The following is a 24,131-nucleotide window of genomic DNA, read 5'->3' on the forward strand; positions in this document are numbered from 1 at the left end:
CTCCAGGGTTTGGAGTCTCATTCTCCAAATGGTGCCCAACAGATTGACTTTGTTTCTTCTAGCTTTACTGGAAAGGCTTTCATGTTCTCAGCATCTCCCACCCTCCCTCCTACCCCAAACTGCAGTGTTCTCTTTCACATCATAAATGTAACCAGGTAATCTCAGAGGAAAACACAGATTTGTGTTGTTTTTAGTGTTGTAGATTGCAGTGGAAAGAGATGAAATTGGAATGTCAGCTACTTAATAACAAGTGTGCCTTTTGGATAATTTGTGCAGTTTAGTTGGAGCATGGGTATCTGAGGCTTTTTGAATGTTTGACTTGCACAGCAGTTGTTGTATTGGGATGAATCATTGCATGTGGATTGCAGCTTCAGTATTTGTTAAGAAAATATGGCCAAATAGGGAAATGGACATAACAGCTGAATGTGGCATTAACTTAAGTCAGTGGAATGGAGAACCAGAAGTCTGCGCAGCAAGATGCATGAAATGTGTGGACAGTGCTTCCTATGCAGGCTGACTCTACAGCATCCTACAGGGGCTGGGGCGTTGTGGTGATGGGAGTTGGCATCGTTTACTCTGGAAGCTAAAGTGCCTAACAGAGCAATGGCCAAATCCTCCCAAACCCTGACTATGCATGAACTGGGGCGAAAAAGGGAGAGGAACTGGAACACACTTGTTAGGCCAAATGAGGTCAGTACTAGAAACGTCCTGGCATGTGCTGTGCTCTGTTTTACCCCTCCAGTATATACTGGTTTGAGTGGGTGATTTGAGTCCCCTGTGGGGACCAGGGCCTGCCAATATGGGGCTGCTTCTTTATGGGAAGGGGGGCCTGCCAACAAGGGGCCCACTTCCTGGACAGGTGGTCTGCAGTGGTCACCCACCATGCAATCACCTGTGTTTGGCCTGCTAATGCTGACCTGTCAGCTCTCGGCTGGCTCGTCGTCCGCCCCTGGCCAGTGCCCTGTGCGTTCCCGCTGCGCTCGCATAAGGGACAACTCCTTGTCCTTGCTGTCCGGGCTTGTCCTTCCTGAAGAGGCTGTATCCATCCATGGCCGCACTCCAGGCTTGTGAGCTATCCCGCAGCATCTCTGTCATCCCAGTGAGATTGTAGCCCTGCAACTGCACATGGACTTCTTAATTCCTCCTGCTTGTTCCCCCACTTGAGAAGCACCTGGTTGTGCTGACTTCTCAGAAAAGGTATGAGAGCTTTCCCCACAACACCGTCCTGTAGGCCCTTCTTTATTGTGCATGTACACTGAAGTGGGCTCCTTCCACTCCATTTTGTTGATTATGAGGTCTCTCCTCTGCACATCAATCCATGCCTTTTGCTTTCCAAAGGATGAAACAGCGGGTAGTGAGAGGGAAATGTTGAGAGCAGACTCTTCCCACTGAAGATCAATCTTGCAGGGGTTTGGATGGGTTAAAGAGGTCTCTCATTAGGGAGAGGGGTAGGATTCAGGCAAACTCATTTCTGTGCCTTTCCTAGTGTCCAGGGGTGTGGTGGGTTCCTGTACCTGGACGTTCTTGTTCTCCCCCTTGCTGTACTAACATGGACTGTGCTCTGGAAGCCAAGTAAGTAAAATTTGGACAGTGCTAATCCATGAGTTTTCTCATACCTGAGTTACTGCAGCTGTTTTGTGACATGCATTTGCTGGCAGTGTGTAGGGTGCTGATAAGATGCAACAGGGCATGCTCAGTGGTTTTGGGGCACAAGGTCTGATGCTTCTGTTTGGACTCAAGCTACTTGAGTTAAAGTAGTAGTTTTCAAGAGAAAAGTCCTGTAAGCCAAGCTTCAATCCCATACATGGGTAGAAATGGGTTCTCATTACTTTGATGTATGTCTATAAATCATAAGGGCTCAGAAATTCAATTCAGTTTGTCCAGTTAATATCTCTGAGATCTTTCTTCCTGTGAAACTGAGCTTAGTGGTCCATGACTACACTGTCTGCTATAACTTCCTTTTTCCTCTTTGCATCTTTTCCTATTTTTATTAAACCTGGTTTTGCCACTGCTGGGATTTTAAACTGGAATTTAAAAGATCAGGTTCAAATATTTACTTGCAATTTTTCTTTCTTTCTTTCTTTTTTCCTTGTTATCCTGGCCAAGTCATTTAAAGTTGCACTTTACTTTCCCAGCACAGATGTTATGAAGAGGTGAACTTTAAAATAATAATTCCTAGGCTGGGGGTGAGCTTGCGAGCAGGACCACAGGCTTGATGGTAATTCAGTGGCAGCTTGGGGTCCCGGCCAGTGGTGGTTGTTACCAGAAGCGGGATTGTTAGGAGAAGAGTTCTGGAGCTGCTGCATTGGAATGATTCCACAGAGCATCAAATCCAGTGATATAAACCTGAAAGTAGGTTCTTGTCACTCCTCTTTTTTATCTTTTCATTCTATCTTATCCTCCTCTATGCTAATCCATTGTTCTTCACAGCCCTCTCCTGGATGTTTGTCTATCTGACCAAGACTCCAGGTTGACTTGTCTCATTCTGTACCATAAGCTGGGTCTTTTCACCTGGTCTCGGAGCATGTTCAGAGTGGGGTTAGAGACTTGTCTGTGGATGGCCAGTGACTTTGTAGTAATAACTTAATTTCAGAAGAATTTAGGAGATGAGCAGTCAGGTCTTAAAGGAACTTTTTCATCTAACACAGAGATGGAAATTGTTTAGAAATAATTTTATTTTCTTTTTTTAAAAGCCAATTTGGTTTATTGGAACATTTTCACAGCATGTTTATCACAAAGCTCTGAGATTCTGCTTGTGTGTGCATATGAGCACTAGGAGCTGCAGTGGAGTTACAATATGGACCACTTTGATTTCTTTGAATCAAAGATTCAAAGAATGCTTTGATTCAAATTGATTTCAGCTGTACCAGCTTTTAGAAAACCTCTTTTCCTTTTTGCTTGGACTCCTCTTGAAAGTTAAGATTTCCTTTAAACTCTAAATAAACTCTTCTGGAAGTTAAGGAATAATAATAATTTTAAAAAAACCTGCAGAAATTCCAGTAGCATTTTTTCACAGCTGGTGTTTGAAATATGAAAATACTTCACTTACTGGCTCTAGGAAGCTGCATGTGGTTTGACAAGTGGAGTGGTGAAAACTGGTTTTTGAAGTAACATTTGAAAAATGCCAAAGCAAAAAGATGTGAGAAAACGGTAGACTCTTATCTGCTTGCTAAACACTATCTGATGTGGGCTAAAACCACCCAGGTTGGTTAGAACTGACATCCTATGTAGATCATCATCTGCTCTTCCAGCTCTATCCCTCTTTCTCTTTTTTTTTTTCTTCTGTCTTCCCTTTAAAGGCTTCTCTTACTTGTAAGCAGCAACAGGGATGGAAAACACGCACTTACAAGGCCTGTTTGACCTTCTGTGCATCGGTCAACGGCAGTCTTATGTTCACTGGGAAAAGGCATCCTTGTACAGAGCAGACAGGAATTTGAGCCATGCAAGTGAGTGCGGATGAGACTGCCCAGGTCCTCAGCTGCATCTCGATGCTGTTCTTTCTGGCGGCAAAGTCTGGCTGCTGCTGTGTCTGCGGTCAAAGTTCTTGTAGGTGGAGTCTTGCAGCTGTGGCCTGGCAGTGGAAGAAGTGAATAAGGTGAAGACACATTTCTGGCCGCTCTAGACTTTATAAGTGGCTTCAACTAGTAGTTAAGGAGTGTCAGAGTAAGTGTCTGCGGTACTGTCTGATATGGATCCTCCCCTCTGCAGCAGGTAGTTTTTAAGTGTCTGAGTTGTATCTAATGTTTTACATCTTAAAGCATCCAGACTGATCTCCTACACCATTATTGTTAACTCCTACTACTGTCCTGCTGCTCAGAGCCTCAGGGGATTGTGCAAACCTCTCCTGAGAAGGATCTTCTCATGTAGAGCACGGAGGATCTTGGTTTTTAAACTTTCATCTATGTATGTTTGTATATATAATAGACATACAAATTGTTCTTAAGCTTTGATTTTTAAGCTTTCATCTATGTATGTATGTATGCAAATATTATCAAGGGTGCAGTATGGTTTAGAGACTCTTAAATCAGCAAAAACTATGCTTTTGCAAAGAATTATTGCAAATTTAACTGTAGGATTAAATTCCCCATTGCCTCTTTGGCTGTGTCCTGACGCTGTACACTTGACTGTCCTGAAATGGCCATCTTTCTTGGGTAAGGTGGGGGAAGGAGATGTCGCATAAGGATAACTCAGGTTGGAAGAGAGCAGCCCCAGGCAGGTATAATTATGCTGACCTCAGATACAGTTTCTTTAGGTTTAGCCTAAGGGTGGTGGTTGTTTTTTAGTTGGTTTTGGGTCGTGTCCCCCCCCCCCCCCATCCCCATCCCTTTCTATCTTGGCCACCACAGCTGTCAGAGTGCCCAAGAATGGTGTTGTGCTGGATAAAGGGACATGTGGGTTATGGGAAATGGGATAGTGGGAGTGTTGTATGGATACCAGCCAAAGAATTGCGCCCTGCCGCACCTGAGCTCTCTCTGAGGTGGGCTGTTTGGCATCTCCATACCTTCTTTATACTTGGCAGAGCTCATCAGCTTTGACGTGGGCCCTTTTTCTGTCCCAGTAGAGACTGGGGTGCAGAAGGGGGGAAGAGTTTCTGTTGTACAGAGTTTCCCTCTCTTGTTCATCATTCATCAGCCTTACAGATGCCTGTTCCCCTCACCTGTCCCTCAGGTGGGTGGTTCTTTTGCTAGCTTAATGTGGCTTCCTACCATGCTCTGAGCCTATGGCCCACCTAAACTTCTGCTAGCCCCTTGCTGCTGCAGCATCCATATGCCATGCTCTCTCCAATCTGCTGCCCCAGTCCCTTGTCCTCACATCAGTGGGGTCTCTCCTCAGCTGTACCCAAGCCAGAGCTTACTCCCAGCAGTTCCCAAGCCTTGGTCCCTCACACTGGCTTGCCTGGCCATCAGCCCAACCCTGTCCTTGTCCAGGAGCCTACTCTTGGGCTGGAATGTTGTTGCCGAGACCAAGGACACGTTGCATTTCTCTCCTTAGCCATCTCCACCCTCCTGCTGGAAAACATGAGTAGAAGGCAGAACGTCCTTACCGGGCCAGGCTGGATGGGGCAGAGGAGGGACCTGTGAAGTGGGAAGGAAGATGTGGGTTAGCAATGTGGTCTGAGTGAGCTGGGGAGGCAGGACTGACCTAGAGCTGTTGGGAAGCTGCACTGGAGGGTGGTTGTGACACTCCAGTGGATGGAGAGAAGACCTTTTGTCAGGCATGTGGTCCCCTTCATGAGGGTGGGAATTTGGTACTGGAATATAAGGAGCAAAGCATTTCTGATTTGTCTTACAGCTTCTACAGTTTGAGGCAAGTGGTGGCTTTTGCAACGTGTTGACATCAGACTGTCTCTACAGATGAGTCAGGGTGGATGAGATGTCACATCACCATGAGAGGCAGAGCCCAGAGTCCCTCCTGGTCCCCTCCTCCCTGTGCCATTGTGCAGCAGGGATGGTGGGCTGGGGGCCAGTGGTCTCCAGGCTTCTTAGGAGGCCTCATGCTGATGCTCATCTCCTCTGTGCCGGGATTTCCCTGCTCTCATGGCCTTGGTGTGGCTGGAAGATGGGATTTCACTAACGATGGGGAAGCATCCGGGTAGCGAGGTCCGAGGGGTGGTCTGTAAAATAAGGATGCCTGCCCCAAGAGATTAATCTGTTGTGTGGGATGCAGCAAAGGTAAATCCTGCCCACAGGCTACAGGCGAAGAGGTAGTAATTAGTCTGCTTCAAGAAAAAAAATTAAAAATCTGGTTGTGTAGACAGTGGGTTCTCTGCTAATTGCCCATCTGTTAGTTTATTAACCTTTCTCCTCAGGTGCAGGGAAAACTCCTGCTCCCTCTGTCTTTTCAAAGGTCTCTTCCCAAAGGAGACCTCCTGTCTGCAGGCTGTGACCAGCCAGCCAGAAGGTCCCTCTTGTTCTTAGATTTCCCATTAGACATGCCCTTCTCCTATGGTGGAAAACAATAAAATCATTTAGAAACAAAACAAAACAAACCCAACCCCTCCTGCCTGACTCTATCTGCTGCATCCCGTCGCTGGTTACCAATGGTCTGATGGAGGAAGACTATCAAGGGAAATAGCAATACATACCTCCTCTCGAGAAAACGATGAAGCCTAGTATCACCAGCAAAATGAGCACTTTAATTCCCAGCGGCACAAAGATCAGGATCAGGAAGAAGGAGCTGTTAGATGCTTTGAATTTATAGAAGTACACAGCCCCCTCTGCTCTCCCTTAGCTGTTGACAGCAGTACAGGTGTTTTCTGTTGTGGGTCAGGTACTGGAGCTCCTTGGTGATGTGGTGGTTCATGCTGGTGATGGAGGTGAGGTTTTTGTAGGGTGGTCCAGTCCAGGTCAGAGCAGGCGCTGGCTCCCCCTCAGCGGTGCAGCATGCCTGGAAGGTGCGATCCCCGTTGGAGCTGATGGTGATGTTAATGATCCTGGGGGCAGCTGCAGAAATCACAGCGGGGGGAGAAGTGCAGCAGGTTTCAAAGGCAGGTCTAACACACAATACACCTGGAATGAGTGTTTGGTCTTTGTGGACCCTCAGTGTGTTATATCAGGATAATGTTGGGATCAAACCTTCCCTTCCTTGTTTTTCTCAGCACTTTCTTTCCCTAGGTTTCCCCACCCTGCCTGTATTGGATAGAGGAGCAAAGGGATTCACCCAGCAAAGCCTGGGTGCAAGGATGTGTACTCTTATTTGCGTTTTTTGTTTAATGCCTTATGTTTTGTGTTTAATGCCCTATGCAGTTTTCTGAGCTTTGGTCAACTTCAGCTGCTGTGACCTTCCATGGTGGCAGAAGGCAGAGGCACTGCGCTGTAGCAGGGCAATTGTCCATGAAGATGGGTTGCTTTTCACAGTTGCACTGTGAATTGCAGCCCAGTGCCATCTGTGATGTAAGCACAGGTGCAGCTTGGCAACCTTTTCAGACTGGCTGCATTTCCACATGGTCCAGGACAAGGCAACCATGGTGTTCTCCTGCAAGTGTTTCATGGCTGTTCCCTTGGTCTCTGACCTCCAGAGCACACATGGAGAGATCCATTTGTGTGAGCCCTTTGTTCAGTGCCAGAGACTTACAAGATTTGGTAAATTATTGTCAGGGAACACTTCCACTCTCTGCTACAACCTGTTTTTGATGTTTTCCTCCAACCCTGTAGTGACCACCCAACAGCTGGTATAGGTTCCTGGTTGCTTTGGGGTAGCACACCAATACCAAGACAGGGCCACTAATTTTGTATCCTGTATTTGTAGTATATGGGATTGTGTAACCGAATGAACAGTGGTAAAGATAATTTGGGGGATGCAGAGTATTGAGAGCCACTGTTGAACCTGTTGTCTTCAGTCTAGTCTGCTAAGGAAGTGTAGCTTGGTCATATCAGCTTGTCTTACCCGTTGGTCCTCTCCTCTTGGACCTGTTGGCCCATTTCATGCATTTGGTTCCTAAAGGCACTGTGAAAACTGAAGGGAACTAAATGAATGTCCTCACGGAGGAAAAGCAGGAGTTCAGTATTTATCTCATTTTTGTCAGGCTGGACAGCAAATACATAGTTTGCAACCACCTACAGCATGTCTTCTCCCTTGTTTATGTAATGCAGGTTTGAGGCTGGAGGACTGATCTGTAAGAAAGCTAGCTGGGTTGTCATGTGTCTGCGTGTTTTGGTGTTTAAATTAATCTTTTAAGCATTATTTAATCCCTCCCATTCATACTGTTGGGGCCCACTCCCAAAGCGGGGTGCAACCTGTGTACCATATCTGCTTATGTTATCATTCCTCTGGTGTTAAAATCCAGGCAGCCCCTGAGGGACAGCTTTTGCTGCCATCCTGCCCTGGTCATGCTGTGTGTGTGGGTGTTTAGGAGCTGTTCCAAGTGAAAGAGACCCTCAACTATGCAGAACTTCCCAAGAAGTAACAGAGCTCATCCTCAGGTCCCGTCTGGATGCCCGCAGTGCACAGCAGGCATAAGGCAGCTTCACTTCACAAGCAAAATCATCCAACACATGGCACCTTTGCACGCACGGGTAAGGTCTGGGTCTGTTCCGGAGGCCACCTGGGTCTCCTAGCACTCTCTTGATCTGCGAGCGCACGCTGGGAGAGGGGAATAGCATTTGACATTTGTTGATCCGAGCTGTTTTTTTCAGGCTGTTTGTACTTAGTTTTTCCTGCTCCAGAAGAGTTTGGACCTATGGCACGTGGGTACCAGGTATCTTGTCTTTCCAATCCCCTGTTACCATCCAGGCCTTCTTGTGCTTACATTTGCTAACATGTGCTCAGCACCCAGGCTCTCCAGTTTAGATTCTGATGAAGAGGATATCTTTAACCCCACCCCATGGGCTGCTGACCCCAGCTTGTGCCTCTGCTGCCTGCACAGATCCTGTGCTGCAGGGACAAAGTGGGATGCCCAGGACTTGGCTGGTTCTTACCCTGGCAGCTGGAGCTTGGCTATTTCCTTACCAGTTTTGTTCCTATTCCCTTCCCTGCGTTGTGCTCATCGCCTCGTACTGGGAGACTGCAGAAGGCAATGAGTATTCCCCGCCCAAATGTTATAAACTGTCCACAGAGCTGGAAAAGCCAACCCTTTGGAAGACCATCTCAGGTCATTGTCTGTTACCATCTTATCAATTTCCACATCTTGTGGTGCTCACTTCCCTACAGGGTGGCTTTGCCTCCTTTGGCTGTCATGCCCTCTTACCAATCAAATGCAGTTTTATCCTATTCCTGCTTTCATACTTGTGGATATCTCCAGACAACTCCACCCGGCAGAAGTATCTCTTGCTGTCGCTCCAGGTCAGATTGTCAATCCTGATGGAAAGGTCCTTGTGCCGGGGGTTGCCGAGCAGTTTGTATTTGTTTTTGTAGCTGATGGCAGTCTTACAGAGCTCGCTGGTGCTCTGACTAATGCATTTGAAAACTATTGTGCCATTGTAAGGTTCCTTGATCCTCCAAATAGCAGTGAGGGTCTGGTCAAATGTTTTGTAGGGGTGTGTGAAAGTACAGGGCAGGATAACCATCTTCCCAAGTTCACCAATAACATCAGATGGGACATGAACAGACCAGCCATTGGACTGCACGCCTAGAAGCAAAAAGAGATGATAGACTGATTTATCTGGAGTGTTTAAGAGGGAAATTGAGCATCCTTCTTGCATCTGCTCTGTTATCAGTCAGAAAATGGATGCTCTGTTCCTGTGGTGGGCCCTGTGCTGCTTGATGTTCTTGCTGAGGACTTGCAGATGATAGTGAGTTACTGTGGCTGGATTTGGTACCAGTCTGCAGCAAAGCTAAGGGGACTGACTAGCTCATGTTGAAAGTGATTTAATTCCTAAGCAGGCCTCTTGTTTATAAAGTGAACAATAACACCTTAAGTTGTTTAACCGTCTTTTGCAGTTAGCAGACATTTATGTGCTTGGAAGAACAGACTTCTTTTTTTCTTAAAAAAAAAAAAAAAAAAACAACCCACAAAAAAAAGCTAAATAAGTTTTGCATGTATTCAGAGATCTGGTGGCTTTAGGCACTGAAATGCAGTAAGCATAGTAGCCTTGCATTTGAGTGCATGCACACACGCACTCCTACGTTATAGTATTCAACAAGGCTAAGTGCAAGGTCCTGCACTTGGGTCACAACAACCCCATGCAACGCTACAGGCTTGGGGAAGAGTGGCTGGAAAGCTGCCTGGCAGAGAAGGACCTGGGGGTGTTGGTTGACAGCCGCCTGAATATGAGCCAGCAGTGTGCCCAGGTGGCCAAGAAGGCCAAGAGCATCCTGGCTTGTATCAAAAATAGTGTGGCCAGCAGGACCAGGGAAGTGATCATGCCCCTGTACTCGGCACTGGTGAGGCCGCACCTCGAATACTGTGTTCACTTTTGGGCCCCTCACTACAAGAGAGACATTGAGGTGCTGGAGCGTGTCCAGAGAAGGGCAACGAAGCTGGTGAAGGGTCTAGAGCAGAAGTCTTATGAGGAGCGGCTGAGGGAACTGGGGTTGTTGAGCCTGGAGAAGCGGAGGCTGAGGGGAGACCTTATTGCTCTCTACAACTACCTGAAAGGAGGTTGTAGAGAGGTGGGGGTCAGTCTCTTCTCCCAGGTAACAAGTGATAGGACGAGAGGAAATGGCCTCAAGTTGCACCAGGGGAGGTTTAGACTGGATATTAGGAAATTTTACTTCACTGAAAGGGTTGTCAAGCATTGGAACAGGCTGCCCAGGGAAGTGGTTGAGTCGCCATCCCTGGAGGTATTTAAAAGACGTTAGGATGAGGTGCTTAGGGACATGGTATAGTGGTGGTCTTGGTAGTGTTAGGTTTACGGTTGGAGTTGATGATCTTAAAGGTCTTTTCCAACCTATACGATTCTGTATTTGTTACACTAATCAGTTGGTGGTTGCATTACCCCTGGGGAAGGTAGTAACAGCTGATGTTTCTAAGGATCAATGCTGCTATCATCACAAAGTAGCACTTTATTCGTAAGACACGACAGGATCTGAATAAAGATTTGGAGATACTCATCTTGCAAGGGATGGTGAGAACAGGCAAGTTCCCTGTATCACCTCCTGTTGTAAGAAGGAGGATGCCTGTGACAGTACAGAAAGCACCTCCCTGTTAGCAGAGCAGGTTGTCACTATGTGGACTCTGGCTGCCAGTGTCTTCCCAGACAGGCCTTGTCCTGCTGTCACAGTGGGGGAAATCCTGAGTTTTCCAGCTGAGATGTCACAAACAGTTGGGATTTTGCTCTCTTGGCTAAATTTGGTCACAGTAAATCCTAGCGCAGACTGGGGAGCTGAAGCTCACTGTCACCAGACCCAGTCTGATCCTTTCTGTCCAGTGATGAAAACAGCTTTCACCTGAATGGATGCTCCCCACCTTGGAAGTATATAGGGAAAACTCAAGGTCTCATCTGTTTCCCTTCCCCAGGAACCAACAGCATCAACAAACAGCACCTGTAGGCAGTGCTTTCCATATAGATATGTGTATCTATCCACTGTATTGCTAACTGCAACAGCTGTAGCAGCAGATTGTGGCTTCAGAATGTCTGTGGCTATGTTCCTGTCTTATAAAACTCACTTGATGGCTTCATTAAATCAGGAGCTTTCTCCTCAATAGCTGAGAATAACTGTGATGTTAAGGGCATCCTGTAAATAATTGCCACCCATCCCTGGTCTAGCTGACTTCACTGTGGGCGTTCAGCTGACAGGTTAATCGTGTAAACTTGAAGATAAGGTTTGTTGCTTGTTCATATCTCTGTTCTCCGTAATATTTGACAAATACCTCAGTAGCAGCTCATTTTAATGTATTGTGCGCTGCACAATGGACAAAGGCCAACACAGGACAGGTTCTCTGCCATTAAGTTATTTATCTGGAATCAACGCCAAGCTGGTATTTTGATTAATAAGATCTGGAGTCGGGCTGTCTTGTCATTCATTATAACTATATGAGTACCCTTTGCAGCCTAGGCAATCTAATATACAAGGCTACATAGCCACAGGAGCTCCAGGAAGCTCATGGAGTTTGAACACAAGGACCTGGCAGTGAAAACAAAAAATGCGGTTGCTTTCTAGTTTATTTAATGTTATTTTGTTTATTTTACAGCATGTCACTGTAATCCTTACTTTTGGAGAACTGCAGACAATGTGCTTTTGAGTACATGATTTGCTTTTCTCTGCTACCCTTTTGCTTTGCATTTTTTTAAAATCTTAAACAAAGAACACTATTTTTAGCACTTAAACCATCCCCTTGCATTCCACATGAGAAATAATGTTAAAAATAAGTGCTTCTAATGTCACCAGCTCCACCCATTTCTATGGAAACACAGTTTGCCTAGGTTATGAGCGGAGGGAGTTGTCAGCATCTTGTGTATAATTTAACCTTAAAACTTCAGCGGGGTAGGTATTCCATGTCTTCCTCTTGCTAATATGCAGTCTCCATTTGTTCCTGGGATTGAAGCTCTCACAAGAAACAGAGATGATCATAGGCAAATAGCCTACACACCTTACACGAGGGAACTCCTGAAAGGAATTGTCAGGTCAGTGTATCTGCTAGTTGTCAGGGGAAAGGTCATGAAGACAATAACAAGATCAAGAGCTGGAGACCACCACAGACACTAGCCTTGCTCTAGCAAACACTGTTTGACAGTATATCTAAGCAAAGCCTATTGAGTTTAATGGAACTTAAGTGCATACTTGAAGTTAAACGTGAGCTTAAGTGCTCAGTGGAACTGGAGCAAATTGTGCCTGTTGCATAATAACTCATAGGAACGTGAAAGAGCACTTCTGGGTGGTGGTGGAAATGCTGCATCCAACTGACAATGCAGGGGAAAAGTTAGATGAAGGTGAACTCCCTGCACAAGTTAAGCAAAAAAATGCAAAAAACCCCAAGCCAAATATCTCTCTGACAATTGCAGAGTCAAGCCTTTGAGTTTTTCCAGTATTCTCACATGCACCTGGAATTTCAGGATCCTTTTAAGTAACATGATGGATGGTACAATTCTTGGAGAGTTTATTGTACCAGGAAATTCCCCTGGCACTTTGACTAGAGCGAGAAGAAAAGCCCTGATCAGACAGGGGTTTGTAGCAAGCTCAGAACTCACCCTTCCTGGAGATGTGAAGGAGGCACAGAAGAAACAAACTGAACTCTCTCATGCTGATTGACGTTCTCCACTGAGGTGTATCAGCAAACCAGAACCGTCTCTACTACATCTGAGCTGCTGGTCTTGCAGTCACAAAAGGTTTTTCCAGGGATGGAAGAAGTTGTGGTTTTCCTCTCCTTGGAGGGAATGAGTTGTCTGGCTGAACCAGCTCTGGATTCAGATATTAATAGTTCTGTGGTCAGTCATGTGAAAAATCCAACAGAGGGAATCAGAGTATTACCATTTTCCGTCTAAACGAAGGGGACTGCAGATTTGGGCTGCAACCACCCACTCCATGTGTGTGATGGTGCAAGAGGGGATGGCTTTCAAGTGCTACTTCCTCACTGATCTGGAGGAAGTCCTTGCAATCTACCTAAGGAGGTGGCAAGTGAGACCCTTGCTCTCCTGGCTTGAGGTAGTTCATCCTCCTGAACCTGGAGCCTGCAAGCCAACTGTGTTTTACCCCTGGTTGTTGTCATCCCTAGGTGTAAAAACCCACCCTCTTCTTTCAAAATCAGCTGAGCACTTGTGCCAAGGTTCAGCGGTGGAAGAGTGCTCTGGAGTCCCCTGGTACCCTGCTCTGTCCGGACTCCCACAACTCTGATGAGTTGCAAGTCATTCTTCTCCTTGTTGTTAAGCTGCATTTGAAACAAGCCGAGCTCCAGCTTTTGCCCAGAATCCTTGTGCAAATGCTCGCTCTTTCCTTCTGGGTTTAGCTTTAGCAAACTTGCTCTGCAGTTTGCTAATCTGCAGACCTCTGGGCTGGTGGAGTGCTGACCATGCTCCCCTCCACATCATCTCCCATACGGTGATGCCATGACGTTGTTAAATTTAGCCTTAGAGCATGTATTCCCTATCAGGGCTTAGCTTGAGGCTTGCTGCTTTTGCTTCAGACCGGAGGAAGGGCTGATGTCTGACTCCCTCTTCTCATCTCGGCAGCTATGCCGCTGGAGGGTCCCACTACCTCTCTCCTGTTTGGGGATGGGGACAGCAGCACCCACACGATTCCTGTTGTAGGCAGCGGCGGGTGTACAGCCACTGAAGGGCTCCTAGAGCCAATATAAGATGCTGCTGCTTAGTAGCTGCTGCCACTTTCGCTGTGCCAAGAGCCAGCGCCTTCCCCCAGCAGAGATGCCAGGGCTTCCCTTTGCTCCCCATCTCTTCTTAAACTCTTCACATATGTTCCCTTCTTAACTTGCTGTGCAAAAGCTCCCAGAAGAGGGACTTGGAGATTTGGTAGTATTAAGTGTGTTTGCTGCTTTCTGAACTCTTTCTTTGTTCTGGTCACAGTTAGAGTTACTCTCCCAGTGTTTGTGAAGGGAGGGATTTCTGTTTTCCCAGACTTTTTTGAAGGAGGCTCTGAGAGTACCTAGCTATTATTTACAGTTGCTTGGACCTGTTGCTACTCAGCAGAGGGTGGTATTATTTCAACTAATGACTTAGAGCCCTGCTCAGTCCCTGTGCATGTCCTCCCAGAGCAGGAGGATCAGGACCCAGTGCTCTAACTACTTTGCAAACTGTCCTTAATAGCTGTAAAAGTAATACATGCTATCGTCAGCAGAGAAACCTGAGAGTATGGGTGGTGGAAACAGCAAATAAGAGACCTGTATCCTTATCCTATCTGTGTTGTGTCTTTTCTGTGTACCTTCCCCGTTTTCCTCCATATACTGTTTGATTTTACCTATTTGTGATGTAAACTTTTTGGTGTTGTGACTATCTCTAAGCATTTCACCTTTCTTGGCCCAGTGGCTCTCAGTGGATTGAAGTAAAAGATTAAAGTGAAATCCATGCTTACAACATGTTGTTACAGTGAAGCATAAACGATCAATGTAAAAAGCTGCAGTTAACAGTTAGTATGAAGCTCTCCCTCTCTAATGTTTTACTCCAGCATCTCCTAGACAAATATCTGGTAAATCAGTGCAGAAGTATGAATCCTTCAGGTTTTATCTCTAAACTGATTTTATTTTCAGACTGTGAAATAGCTATTTGCAAAGAAGCATTTTAATGTTTGAAAATGCAGAGTTGAAAATATATAGCTGAAAAAGGTAACAAACTATTTGAATTGGCCAAAAAATTTTGTAAACAAAACCATCCATGGCTATACGATCCACAGACTCTGTTATCTGTGACCTTTTTTCCCAATTCTCTGCTTAAATAGTATCTAAGATTTCTGTAAGGAGGGCTGCTTCTGGTCCAACACCAAAACCCAGATGGCTTCCATATTCATCAAATTCTGTTTTTCTTCCTGGTAAATCTTTTTTAAGGGCTGTAGGTAATGACAGCGATTGTTATGCTACTTTACTAATATCTTCCTTCAGTGCTGGTACAGAAGCGACAATCACAGATCTGGTCCCAGAGACACCCCAGTTTCTGGTGCTTTCTTGTGCTATGAAAATACATGGAATCTGGAGAAAGAGAAGAGAATGGAAAGTTGTGGGTTTTCCCACTCAGAAAATGGATGAACCTGTGAATAAAAACTAGAGGAACCTGTAAATACAAGTAAGTAACACTTGAACATAGGCCAGTGGCAAATTTTCAGCCAAGGACAGGGAGACATCTGCCCAGCCTGCCAGTGGTATGGCCAGTTCATGGCTCATGGTGTGCTTTTTGGCAGCTGAAGGGGAGTATCTCATGTCCCCATCACTGTTATGGCTGCATCTGGTCCTGTGAATAGCAGTCCTGGGTTTTGAAGGTTGCCTCTGGAGGATGGTATGGACTAAATCAAACTGCCTTCAGCAAGTGGTAACATCAGCCTTTGCTCCCTGGACTTTGCCTCCTCTGTCTGCGCTGAATCCAGTTGACGGCCTCATGAGGCATTAAGAAAGGTGAGAGATGTATGGTGTCTGTGTGTTGCTTTCACTGCAGTAACTATGTGTTAGTGGCACTGTAAGGAGTTACATACCATACCATATAGGTTGCAATTTAAAGGCACGATCTGGTGGAGAAAGCACAGAAGGAGGGGAGAATGATGTTGAAATAAACTGATTGAGGTGGTCAGTGGCTGTGTCTTGCTAATGCGAATGTTTTACTGGACCAGCAGCATTTCCCAGCTCCTTTTAACCTTTCCTAGTTGGCTGACTTCTTGTAGAGGCTAGCCTCTTGTAGAGTGTTCACCTCTCCTAACTCCCTGAGAAATTCCCACAGCGTTTTGTGATGGATGGTTGACAAAACTTGCAGGGTGACCCAGAAGCATGCCAGGATTATTTCTTAGCAGATGTGCTCTCTGTTCAGCGATACCCCTTGCACCACATGCGTTGGCAGACAGCAACTTTTTAGCCGAGCCCTTTGGACTTGTCAGAAGCTGCTCCATGCCACTCTGCACGCTTCTTTACTGACCACCATGTTAAACTGCTTCAATCTGAGCATCTGTCCAGTCCTGGGGGGTGGTGATGTACACCCAGGTTGCAACACATAGCTGGAGATGGGCACAGCAATGCTCATGCCTCCTTGTCCCACGTTTGTCACTGAGGACCTCCACAATGAGCTTTTCTGTGTGGCTGTATGTCCTGGTTTTGGCTGGGATAGAGTTAATTTTCTTCCTAGTAGCTGCTATAGTACTGTGCTTTGGATTTTAGTATGAGAATGATAGTGATAACACACTGATGTTTTGGCTGTTGCTAAGTGGTGTTTACACTGGTCAAGGGCTTTTCAGCTTCCCCTGCTCTGCTGGGTGCACAAGAAGCTGGGAGGGGGCACAGCCAGGACAGCTGACCCCAACTGGCCGAAGGGCTATTCCATACCATATGGCCTCATGCCCAGTATAGAAACTGGGGGGAGTTGGCCGGGGGGCAGCGATCGCTGCTCGGGGACTGGCTGGGCATCGGTCGGTGGGTGGTGAGTGGTTATATCACTTGTTTTTTTTCCTTGGGTTTTGTTCCTTTCTCACTCTTGTTGTTTTCCTTCTCATTAGAATTATTTATTATTATTATTATTAGTAGTAGTAGTATTAGTATTATTATTACTATTATTATTATTTTGTTCCAATTATTAAACTGTTCTTATCTCAACCCACGAGTTTTCTTACTTTTGCTCTTCTGATTATCTCCCCCATCCCACCGGGGCGGAGGATGACCTACCGGCTGTGTGGTGCTTAATTGCCGACTGGGGCTAAACCACAACACTACCTGTGCTGACAATACACCTGCTTATTCAAGGACCAGAGTGGAGCGGGTTGTTCCCCCTCCCTCCCTTTGGGTCTTAATTCCAGCTCCAAGGTTTTCTACTGCAATTACTTCAGCAGGATGTGTAAATCCTGCCCCTAGTCCTTCAAGTGTGCCAATCTGCACATGTTCAATGCAAAAGCCTTATGTTTTGTTAAATCTGGCACTCTTCCCTGAAGGGATTGGGTCTGTGAAGTAGCTGGGAGGTGAAACTGGGAGGCCAGAGGAATTTTCCCTCCACCTGGTCTCTGCCAGCTGAGCAGGAGAAAGCTGAGCCACGCTCTGCTTCTTGGGGAGCCGCTGCAGGCCACTGATCTCCCGTGTGACCACTTCATCCTCACTGAGCTGGAGGGGAAAAAAAAATCAACAGGTATACCTACAGTGCAATGAAAGTAGAAGGGGTGGGAGGGATGGAGGATGTCAAAGCCAGACACCATTCCTGTAAGTGACACTGATCCTGCTTCCTGGCACCAGTGCCGCTGCAGAGCATAGTCACCAGTGCGTCAAGCTCCTGCTGATCCAATTTGAATGTCTACAGGTTGGGTCGGTCGCCTGTGGTGTTTGCTTAGCCCCTTACAAATGCTCCTGGCCTGGGAAACTCTCCTGTCTGCCATATCATCGCTGCGAGGTCTTGGGCGGTTCCATCACCAAAGCTGCAGCGGCAAATTGATGGAGCAGCAACAAGGGTGCTGGTCAGCCCTTGTTGCCTCTGGTGAATGTCAGCTAAAGAAAGTTAGATGTTAAACGTTTGGATACGTTTCGCCTGGTGGGCAATTACTGTATGAAAAACATAGCTTGCATCTTACTATGGGCAGAGCATCATGGATAGAGGAAGAAATAGGAAATGTGTCTCTAGTGACTTCTTGTCTGTTGACTTCTGTAGTCACATCCATGTATTGAGATGAAGAAGAGGTCTGATCTCCCAGACCCATGTGTTTCTGTCCCCACTACTGCCTGCACAAAACCTCTGCTATGACCAAGAATAACTGGTTTTGGGACACCTGCGGACAGGCAAGGATGTGGTATGGTCAACTTTTCCTGTACCAAGGTAGGTCAAAACCATTGAGAGAATGAGTCTGGGGCCATGATAACACTAGTGCCCACCTTCTCCAGGCAGCACTAGAGCTCAGGATAAGGCAGCCTTTTATGCAACCTTAAGGCTTGCAAAGTTTACGGTGGAGTTGTCTCATCTCAGCACTGGGCTTGGTCCCAAGCTTAGCCAACAGTGTAGATACACCTGATTTCATCACTGCTTTGCCCTGAAATGCCTTATGTGGCCATTCAGAATGGCAACCCTAAGAGACCTTTGACTTGCAAGGGATATATGTGTACTTGCTTAATGATAGCAATAGAAAGTTTTAGGACTGAACCCAATGCTCCTCAGACCCAAGTGAGCTCACCAGCCACTGACTGTCCTCCCCTACCCTGGTCATCCTGTCATCCAAATAAGCACTGAAGGTCTGGTCTCTGTGTGATGCTGGGATTAGCCTGAGCAAGGGGGTGAGCCAGCTGGCAAAGCAGAGACACTAAACCTGTCCTTTAGCCTAATCCGAATGACGTGTCTGATTAAAGGCGCTTGAAATGCCACCAGAAAAGAAGTCCCTGCCCACCCTTCCTACTGAAACGGGGCCTGTGATGATTTATGTGCTCTGTCTTTCCCTGCTGAATGAGCACAGCTGGTGATTTAAGAGATTTATGCTCCTTTAGCTGTGGATTTCATAGCCCTTCTCTGGGATTAGAGATGCACTCCCTTACGCTGCAGCTTGGGAAGGAGCGTGGGCTGGTTATATCCATCAGCGCACACAATATCTGAAGCAGGTCCTGAACTTTCCCTTGACACAACGCTCTGGGCCAGTAAAGCAATGAGGCTGATGCATGGTCTGAGCTCTAGCAATCACTACCTCTGTGCTGTCTCACTTCGACTCAAAGCAGATTCAAAAGCACTTAGACTTAGATCTGTGACAAGGAATAGAAACACACCTCTCTAGGATGTGCCTCTGGAGAATACCTCTCTACCCCTTGTTTTTACTCACACTCTGCCTTGCTTGAGATCCTGTACCCAGCCCCTCTAGACTGAAGTGTAGCATGGCATCTTCTCTGAGAAACATACCATTCTGTTGTCCTTTGTGCTTCCTAATGTCTGATAGCTGATAGTGTTTCATTGATCCAAATGCAAAATATAACTATGATGATGTCATTGGTGGGGGGGGTGTTTTGGTTGTTTTGGTTTTTTTGTGGGTTGTTTTTTTTTTTTTTTTTACTTTAGTGCCCCAAGCTGTCATGTGTCTGAAATGTGATTAAGGCCTGGCCTATTCAGCCGTTTCCCCTTGCTCACTGCCAAACTTCAGCTGATCGTGCCCCTGTACTTGGCACTGGTGAGGCCGCACCTCGAATGCTGTGTTCAGTGCTGGGCCCCTCACTCCAAGAGAGACATGGAGGGGCTGAAGCGTGTCCAGAGAAGGGCAACGGAGCTGGGGAAGGGTCTGGAGCACAAGGCTGATGGGGAGCGGCTGAGGGACCTGGGGTTGTTTAGCCTGGAGAAAGGAGGCCGAGGGGAGACCTTATCGCTCTCTACAACGACCTGTAAGGAGGTTGTAGCCAGATGAAGGTCGGTCTCTTCTCCCTACTATCAAGTCATAGGACAAGAGGAAATGGCCTCAAGTTGCACCAGGGGAGGTTTAGACTGGATATTAGGAAAAATTTCTTTACTGAAAGGGTTGTCAAGCATTGGAAGAGGCTGCTCAGAGAGGCGATGGAGTCACCATCCCTGGAGGAGTTCAAAAAATGTGTAGATGTGGCACTTCAGGACATGGTTTAGTAGGCATGGAGGTGTTGGGTTGACGGTTGGACTCGATGATCTTAGAGGTCTTTTCCAACCTTACTGATTCTATGATTCTATTCTATGAATTTAATCTCTTGGCATTATCTGCCACTGTACAGCTCCAAAAGTGCTTTGACTGCTCCTCAGCTCACCTGTAAGTGTTGGTCACAGGTTTTCCATCCTGCATGGGTATCTCACCATCTTGCTTGCTCTTAAATATAGCCCAACATGTGTTTGAAAGTGATGGCTTTCAAGGGTGGGTTGAATGGCCAGAGGAGACCACTGCACCATCTAATCTGACCTGGTATATAACTTCTAGTATAACATAGATTGTTTTCATCCATTTGCTTCTGAACTGAATTCCAAAACTTGGATTGGTACTGAAATACCCCATGTGGTACGAAGGAGTGAGGGAAGGCACAGCGCCCACAGCCCCTGCCCAGCCACGCTGGGCAAGCGTGGGAGGAAAGGGGAGTTGCAGATGTGAAGCCAAGCTGTTGAGGTAATAAATGAGGCAAGGCTGAGTGATCATCCTGTCCAATGAATGTTGTCTGGAGGCAATATTCTTTGACGTCCTTGACTTAATTGTCCCAGGATTGTCTACTTTGCAGTTAAATCTGTGGCTGAGTCATAGGAAAGAGGTAAGTGTGTTTTAAGGGCATTGTAGACACTTTTGCCTTTAAGGGGACCACTGCAAATAATTTTTGTAGGTAGCTCATGACCTGTATGAAGGGAAGGCAGTGTAGGTACTATTGAAAGAGGAGACCTTTACTTGAATTCTTGGCAGAGCCTGTCAGTGCAAGATCAGCTTCTTTCTAGCTGGGACAGGAATTAGGTTAGATGAAGGCAGCAACTTTCCTTGCCCTGGTGGAGTGACCTGCCTTTGGAAGACCCAGGAGAAGGAATAATTTTTGCTCTCTATGGCAGGACTTCCCCAGAAGACAGATTGAAGATGGAATTGTGTTGCTGTTTTATCTTATTTGGGGTTGCTCTTCTAGAGTTCAGTTTGCTCAATGGGTGTGATATTTTGATCAATGCAGGCAACAGAGCTAAATAGGACATACTGATAAAGTATTACTGCCTGTGAGTTTATTCTTTACCTTCACCTCAGGAAACATTTCTGGTGGTAAATGGAACACTAAAAGTGGCAATAAATGGCAAACTGTTTTGAGCACGTCCCCAGTATGCTCAGTCCTGCCTTCAAACCACAACACTTGCTCATGTCTGTGTTGGTAGGTGCCCAAATCTGGCAGTTTCTCTTTCTGTGTTGTTGGTACTGGGATCTGCTGGGTCAGAAGGTCCTAGTGATGGAAGTGCCAGGAAGAGACATGTGAGTTGTAGCATATTAAGGCATTTATTTTTGCTTCCTCTGGTCTCTGATAACATAGAGGTGTTCCCAAAGAGCCAGTGCTAACACTTTCAGGCCAATGTAACCTTTACTTAATTGCACTATTGCCATAACCTCGTATGGCCCTTTAGATACCAAGTGAGATAAGGCCCCTGCCTAGGGGAGCTCACACTCATTAACAGTGATGGATTATGACATTGACTCCTGGGATTAAGATCAGAGGCTGATAACATGGAGGAGAAGCGTTATGGGGAGGGCATTGTTCTTATCAGTTCTCACCACACACGGGGTTGAAGCAAACAATAGATCAATTTACATCACTTAATACACCCTGCTCACAACCATGTATGCAAGTGGCTGTTGACTCACCGGCAGGATCCTGTTGAAAGCTCAGTGTTCCTGTCCAGGCAAGATTAGAAAATGAAGTTGCTCCAGAGGAGGGAAGCTCCTTGACACAGAGGTGGCAAAGCGAGGGAAGCTGAGGAAGCATGGTGGGAAAGTGGGGTGAAGAAGAGATGCAACTTGGGGTGGGGCAAAGATGATGCTACAGTGTTGGAGAATAGCAGAGCATGGGGGATGAGGGGAGGATGGCCCTTCCATGAGGTGGACATTTCCATACAGTCATTTCTCTCCTCTCCAATCTTGAACCCCCTTTATGGGTTGTGACCTTTGGTCATGGTCCCTTTTGCAAAGAGATTACCTTAAAGCACAGTAGGATGGAGCCAGGGCATCAGAGAGATGAATTTTGGTCATGCTGCAGGGTAAATAAGATACCAGTAGTCTAAAGCTGGGAATTGGGTAAAGCAGGCGGGGAGGGGAACGTGCCGGTTAGGAGTGGATGTGATTAATGGAATGAGCAGTTACATCGTTTCTTGGCAGGCGGGGCAGGCGGGTTTCTCAGAAATCCCTGCTTCTCACGTGATGTCTTCAGAGAACTTAGCTAAGTTAACTAGAGAGGCTCTGCAGTCCCTGAAGGCAAACTCTTCCTGGGGTTTCCACAATCCGTTGGGTTGGGTGTGAGCTTATCTTGGTGTGTTTGAAAATCACCGTGCCTTGTTGCAGCATGTCCTTAAGCACCTAAAGAGTTAAAAATACGTGACCCTAGACTGCCCATGTTGTAGTTTCCAGCAGTAAGAGGGAAAGGAGGTTTCTCTTTCTGTTAGGGAACTGGGTGACTAAGGCCATCCACAGGCAGGCTTTCATGGAGTAGACTGCAGATAACTGTGTCATACGGAGGGGTTTTGATCTAGCCCATGTTGGTGAAACAGAGCCAAGTCCTTGTAGGCAAAAGGCATTACTTTGTAACAGATAATCATATTGTAGAAAGATTAGTCCATGACTTAGTAAGGGAAGGAAGAACAGACATGTTCATCCTCTGAGGTGCAATAACTTATTTGCCCGTCAGGCTTGATTATTTTGAATAATCAGGCCTTTGGCCCTTTTTCTCTGAGAGCATAAACGATTCTCAGTTATCCTTTGAATGCTTTTGGATGGGTTCCCAGAAGAACTTAAATCCTGGATGGCTTCATGACACGTCTGAAAGCAGCTGTCTTCTCCAGCACTGGTATGTGGTTACCTCTCCCATGCCATGATCAGGAGAAATCTGGCTATGTGTATTTGAGGAGCACAGGAACAACCCCACATGTCTGAAGTCAGAGCTGTTTGGGTGCATTTCTTTCGTTGCTTGCTCACAGCTTCATCTAAAAGCACAGGTTTCTGCAAGTCTTACAAATAGCCATCATTCTTTGAAAGGACAATGGAACGAACGAACGTGCAAAACTTGCCGGTGTGATTATCAGTCACATCCCAAATGGGGCCTCTGTTACCTCCTTAGCTTTATTACGTAAATCTGCAACATACAGGTTAGCAGCCTCCTCTGGGAGAAGGATTGTTGTAAGGACAATGTGCCTTTCCTGCACTTCATTCTTGCTGACATTCCTCCTCTGCTATGGTAGGCTTCAAAAGTCCTTGACCTGCTATGTGCTCTAGCTTGAAGGATGGCACTGGTTTTGCCTGGACGGTCTATGTGAGTCTTGTGGATTCCTGCTTGTTTGCAGAATTGCCACCCTTGGAGGCAGTGAAATGCCTACAGCTGTGGCTTTCAGCTATACTGGAAAGGAGCTGATGGGTGGTTTGACTTGCTGTGAAGGACCATTCCACAGGTGCCAGCAGAGTTTAGGCTGAAGCTATGAATACTGCTTCCCTCTTGTGTAATTCCTTCGTTGGCACCTGCTGCTTGTTTGTGCTGAAGATGAGAGAAAACTTCAGCTTCCAGGAGGTACCAGTCAGGGGAAAGTTTTTCTTCTGGAATTTTCATTGCAGGCAAAATATAAAACATTTCTGTACTAAAGAAAAAAAAAAGCTTTCAGTATTCAGTGGAGAAAATCTGGATATCTCAATCCAACTGAGCCCATTTCTCAAGCACATTTGGTATAACTTATTTCTGTGACACCCCTCTGCTTCTTTTCAGCACATCTGCAAACATCTCAGGGATAAGGATAGATCTCCTTTTCTGCTCTGTTCTTGCTATTTTGCTCTTTATCCCCAGCATGACTTTCAGTTCACGACATCTATCATTTGGTATGTTAGCGGGCATTTGCCCTTTTGAACTAATCTAGTTCTTCTCTCTCTGCTTTGTATCAGCTTTCAGCTTTGGCTTAGTAAAATAAAAAATTATAATGTGGCAAATTCATCCCAAAGGTGTATCACTCATGTTTTGGCTAAATGTAATCTCACGCTCTCTTATGTAAAATCCCCGCTATGTTTTGCGTGGGCTGGTCTGTCTTCTGCACTGCTGTGTGGATCCTCTGTTTCCTGAATCCATTTTTTGTCTTTTCCAGTTAAACTGGTGTAATCAAACAGTGTCTTCTGTATCATATGGGTGAAGGGTGATGAAATAGTATGTAATCTGCCTGCAGGGAATCTTAACTGATTGCCTCTGTAATAGTTTTGTTGCTGTCCTAGCCCTCTGGGAGCACTGCTCTTGTACCCGGGCGGAGCAAGTCTCCGGTGCTGTGGACTCTCTTGCCAGGTCACACATCTTTCATCATTCTCCACCCCACAGAGATGAAATCATGTGCCTTTATGTGTTTCAGGAGAGAAATGAATGGTATGTACTTTCCAGTGAGCTGCAGAGGGCAGCAGGTGTTGAGTGAACTCCAGCGAGGGTCCTGCTCGTGGATGCCTGTGGATGG

At 46.3% G+C, this 24,131-nt stretch overlaps 1 protein-coding gene across 1 annotated transcript; it reads right to left on the minus strand.

Annotated features, from left to right (window-relative positions):
* Nucleotides 1-3,474: 3,474 nt before the first annotated feature.
* Nucleotides 3,475-12,621, minus strand: SIGLEC15 (sialic acid binding Ig like lectin 15). Its single transcript, XM_072860651.1, is given in 6 exon segments — nucleotides 3,475-3,571; nucleotides 5,045-5,075; nucleotides 6,086-6,252; nucleotides 6,254-6,443; nucleotides 8,687-9,067; nucleotides 12,570-12,621. Coding segments are annotated over 6 exon segments (918 nt in total).
* Between the last annotated feature and the right edge of the window lie 11,510 nt (nucleotides 12,622-24,131).

The sequence above is a fragment of the Ciconia boyciana genome, chromosome 4, assembly GCF_034638445.1.
Source record: "Ciconia boyciana chromosome 4, ASM3463844v1, whole genome shotgun sequence".
Lineage (NCBI taxonomy): Eukaryota > Metazoa > Chordata > Aves > Ciconiiformes > Ciconiidae > Ciconia > Ciconia boyciana.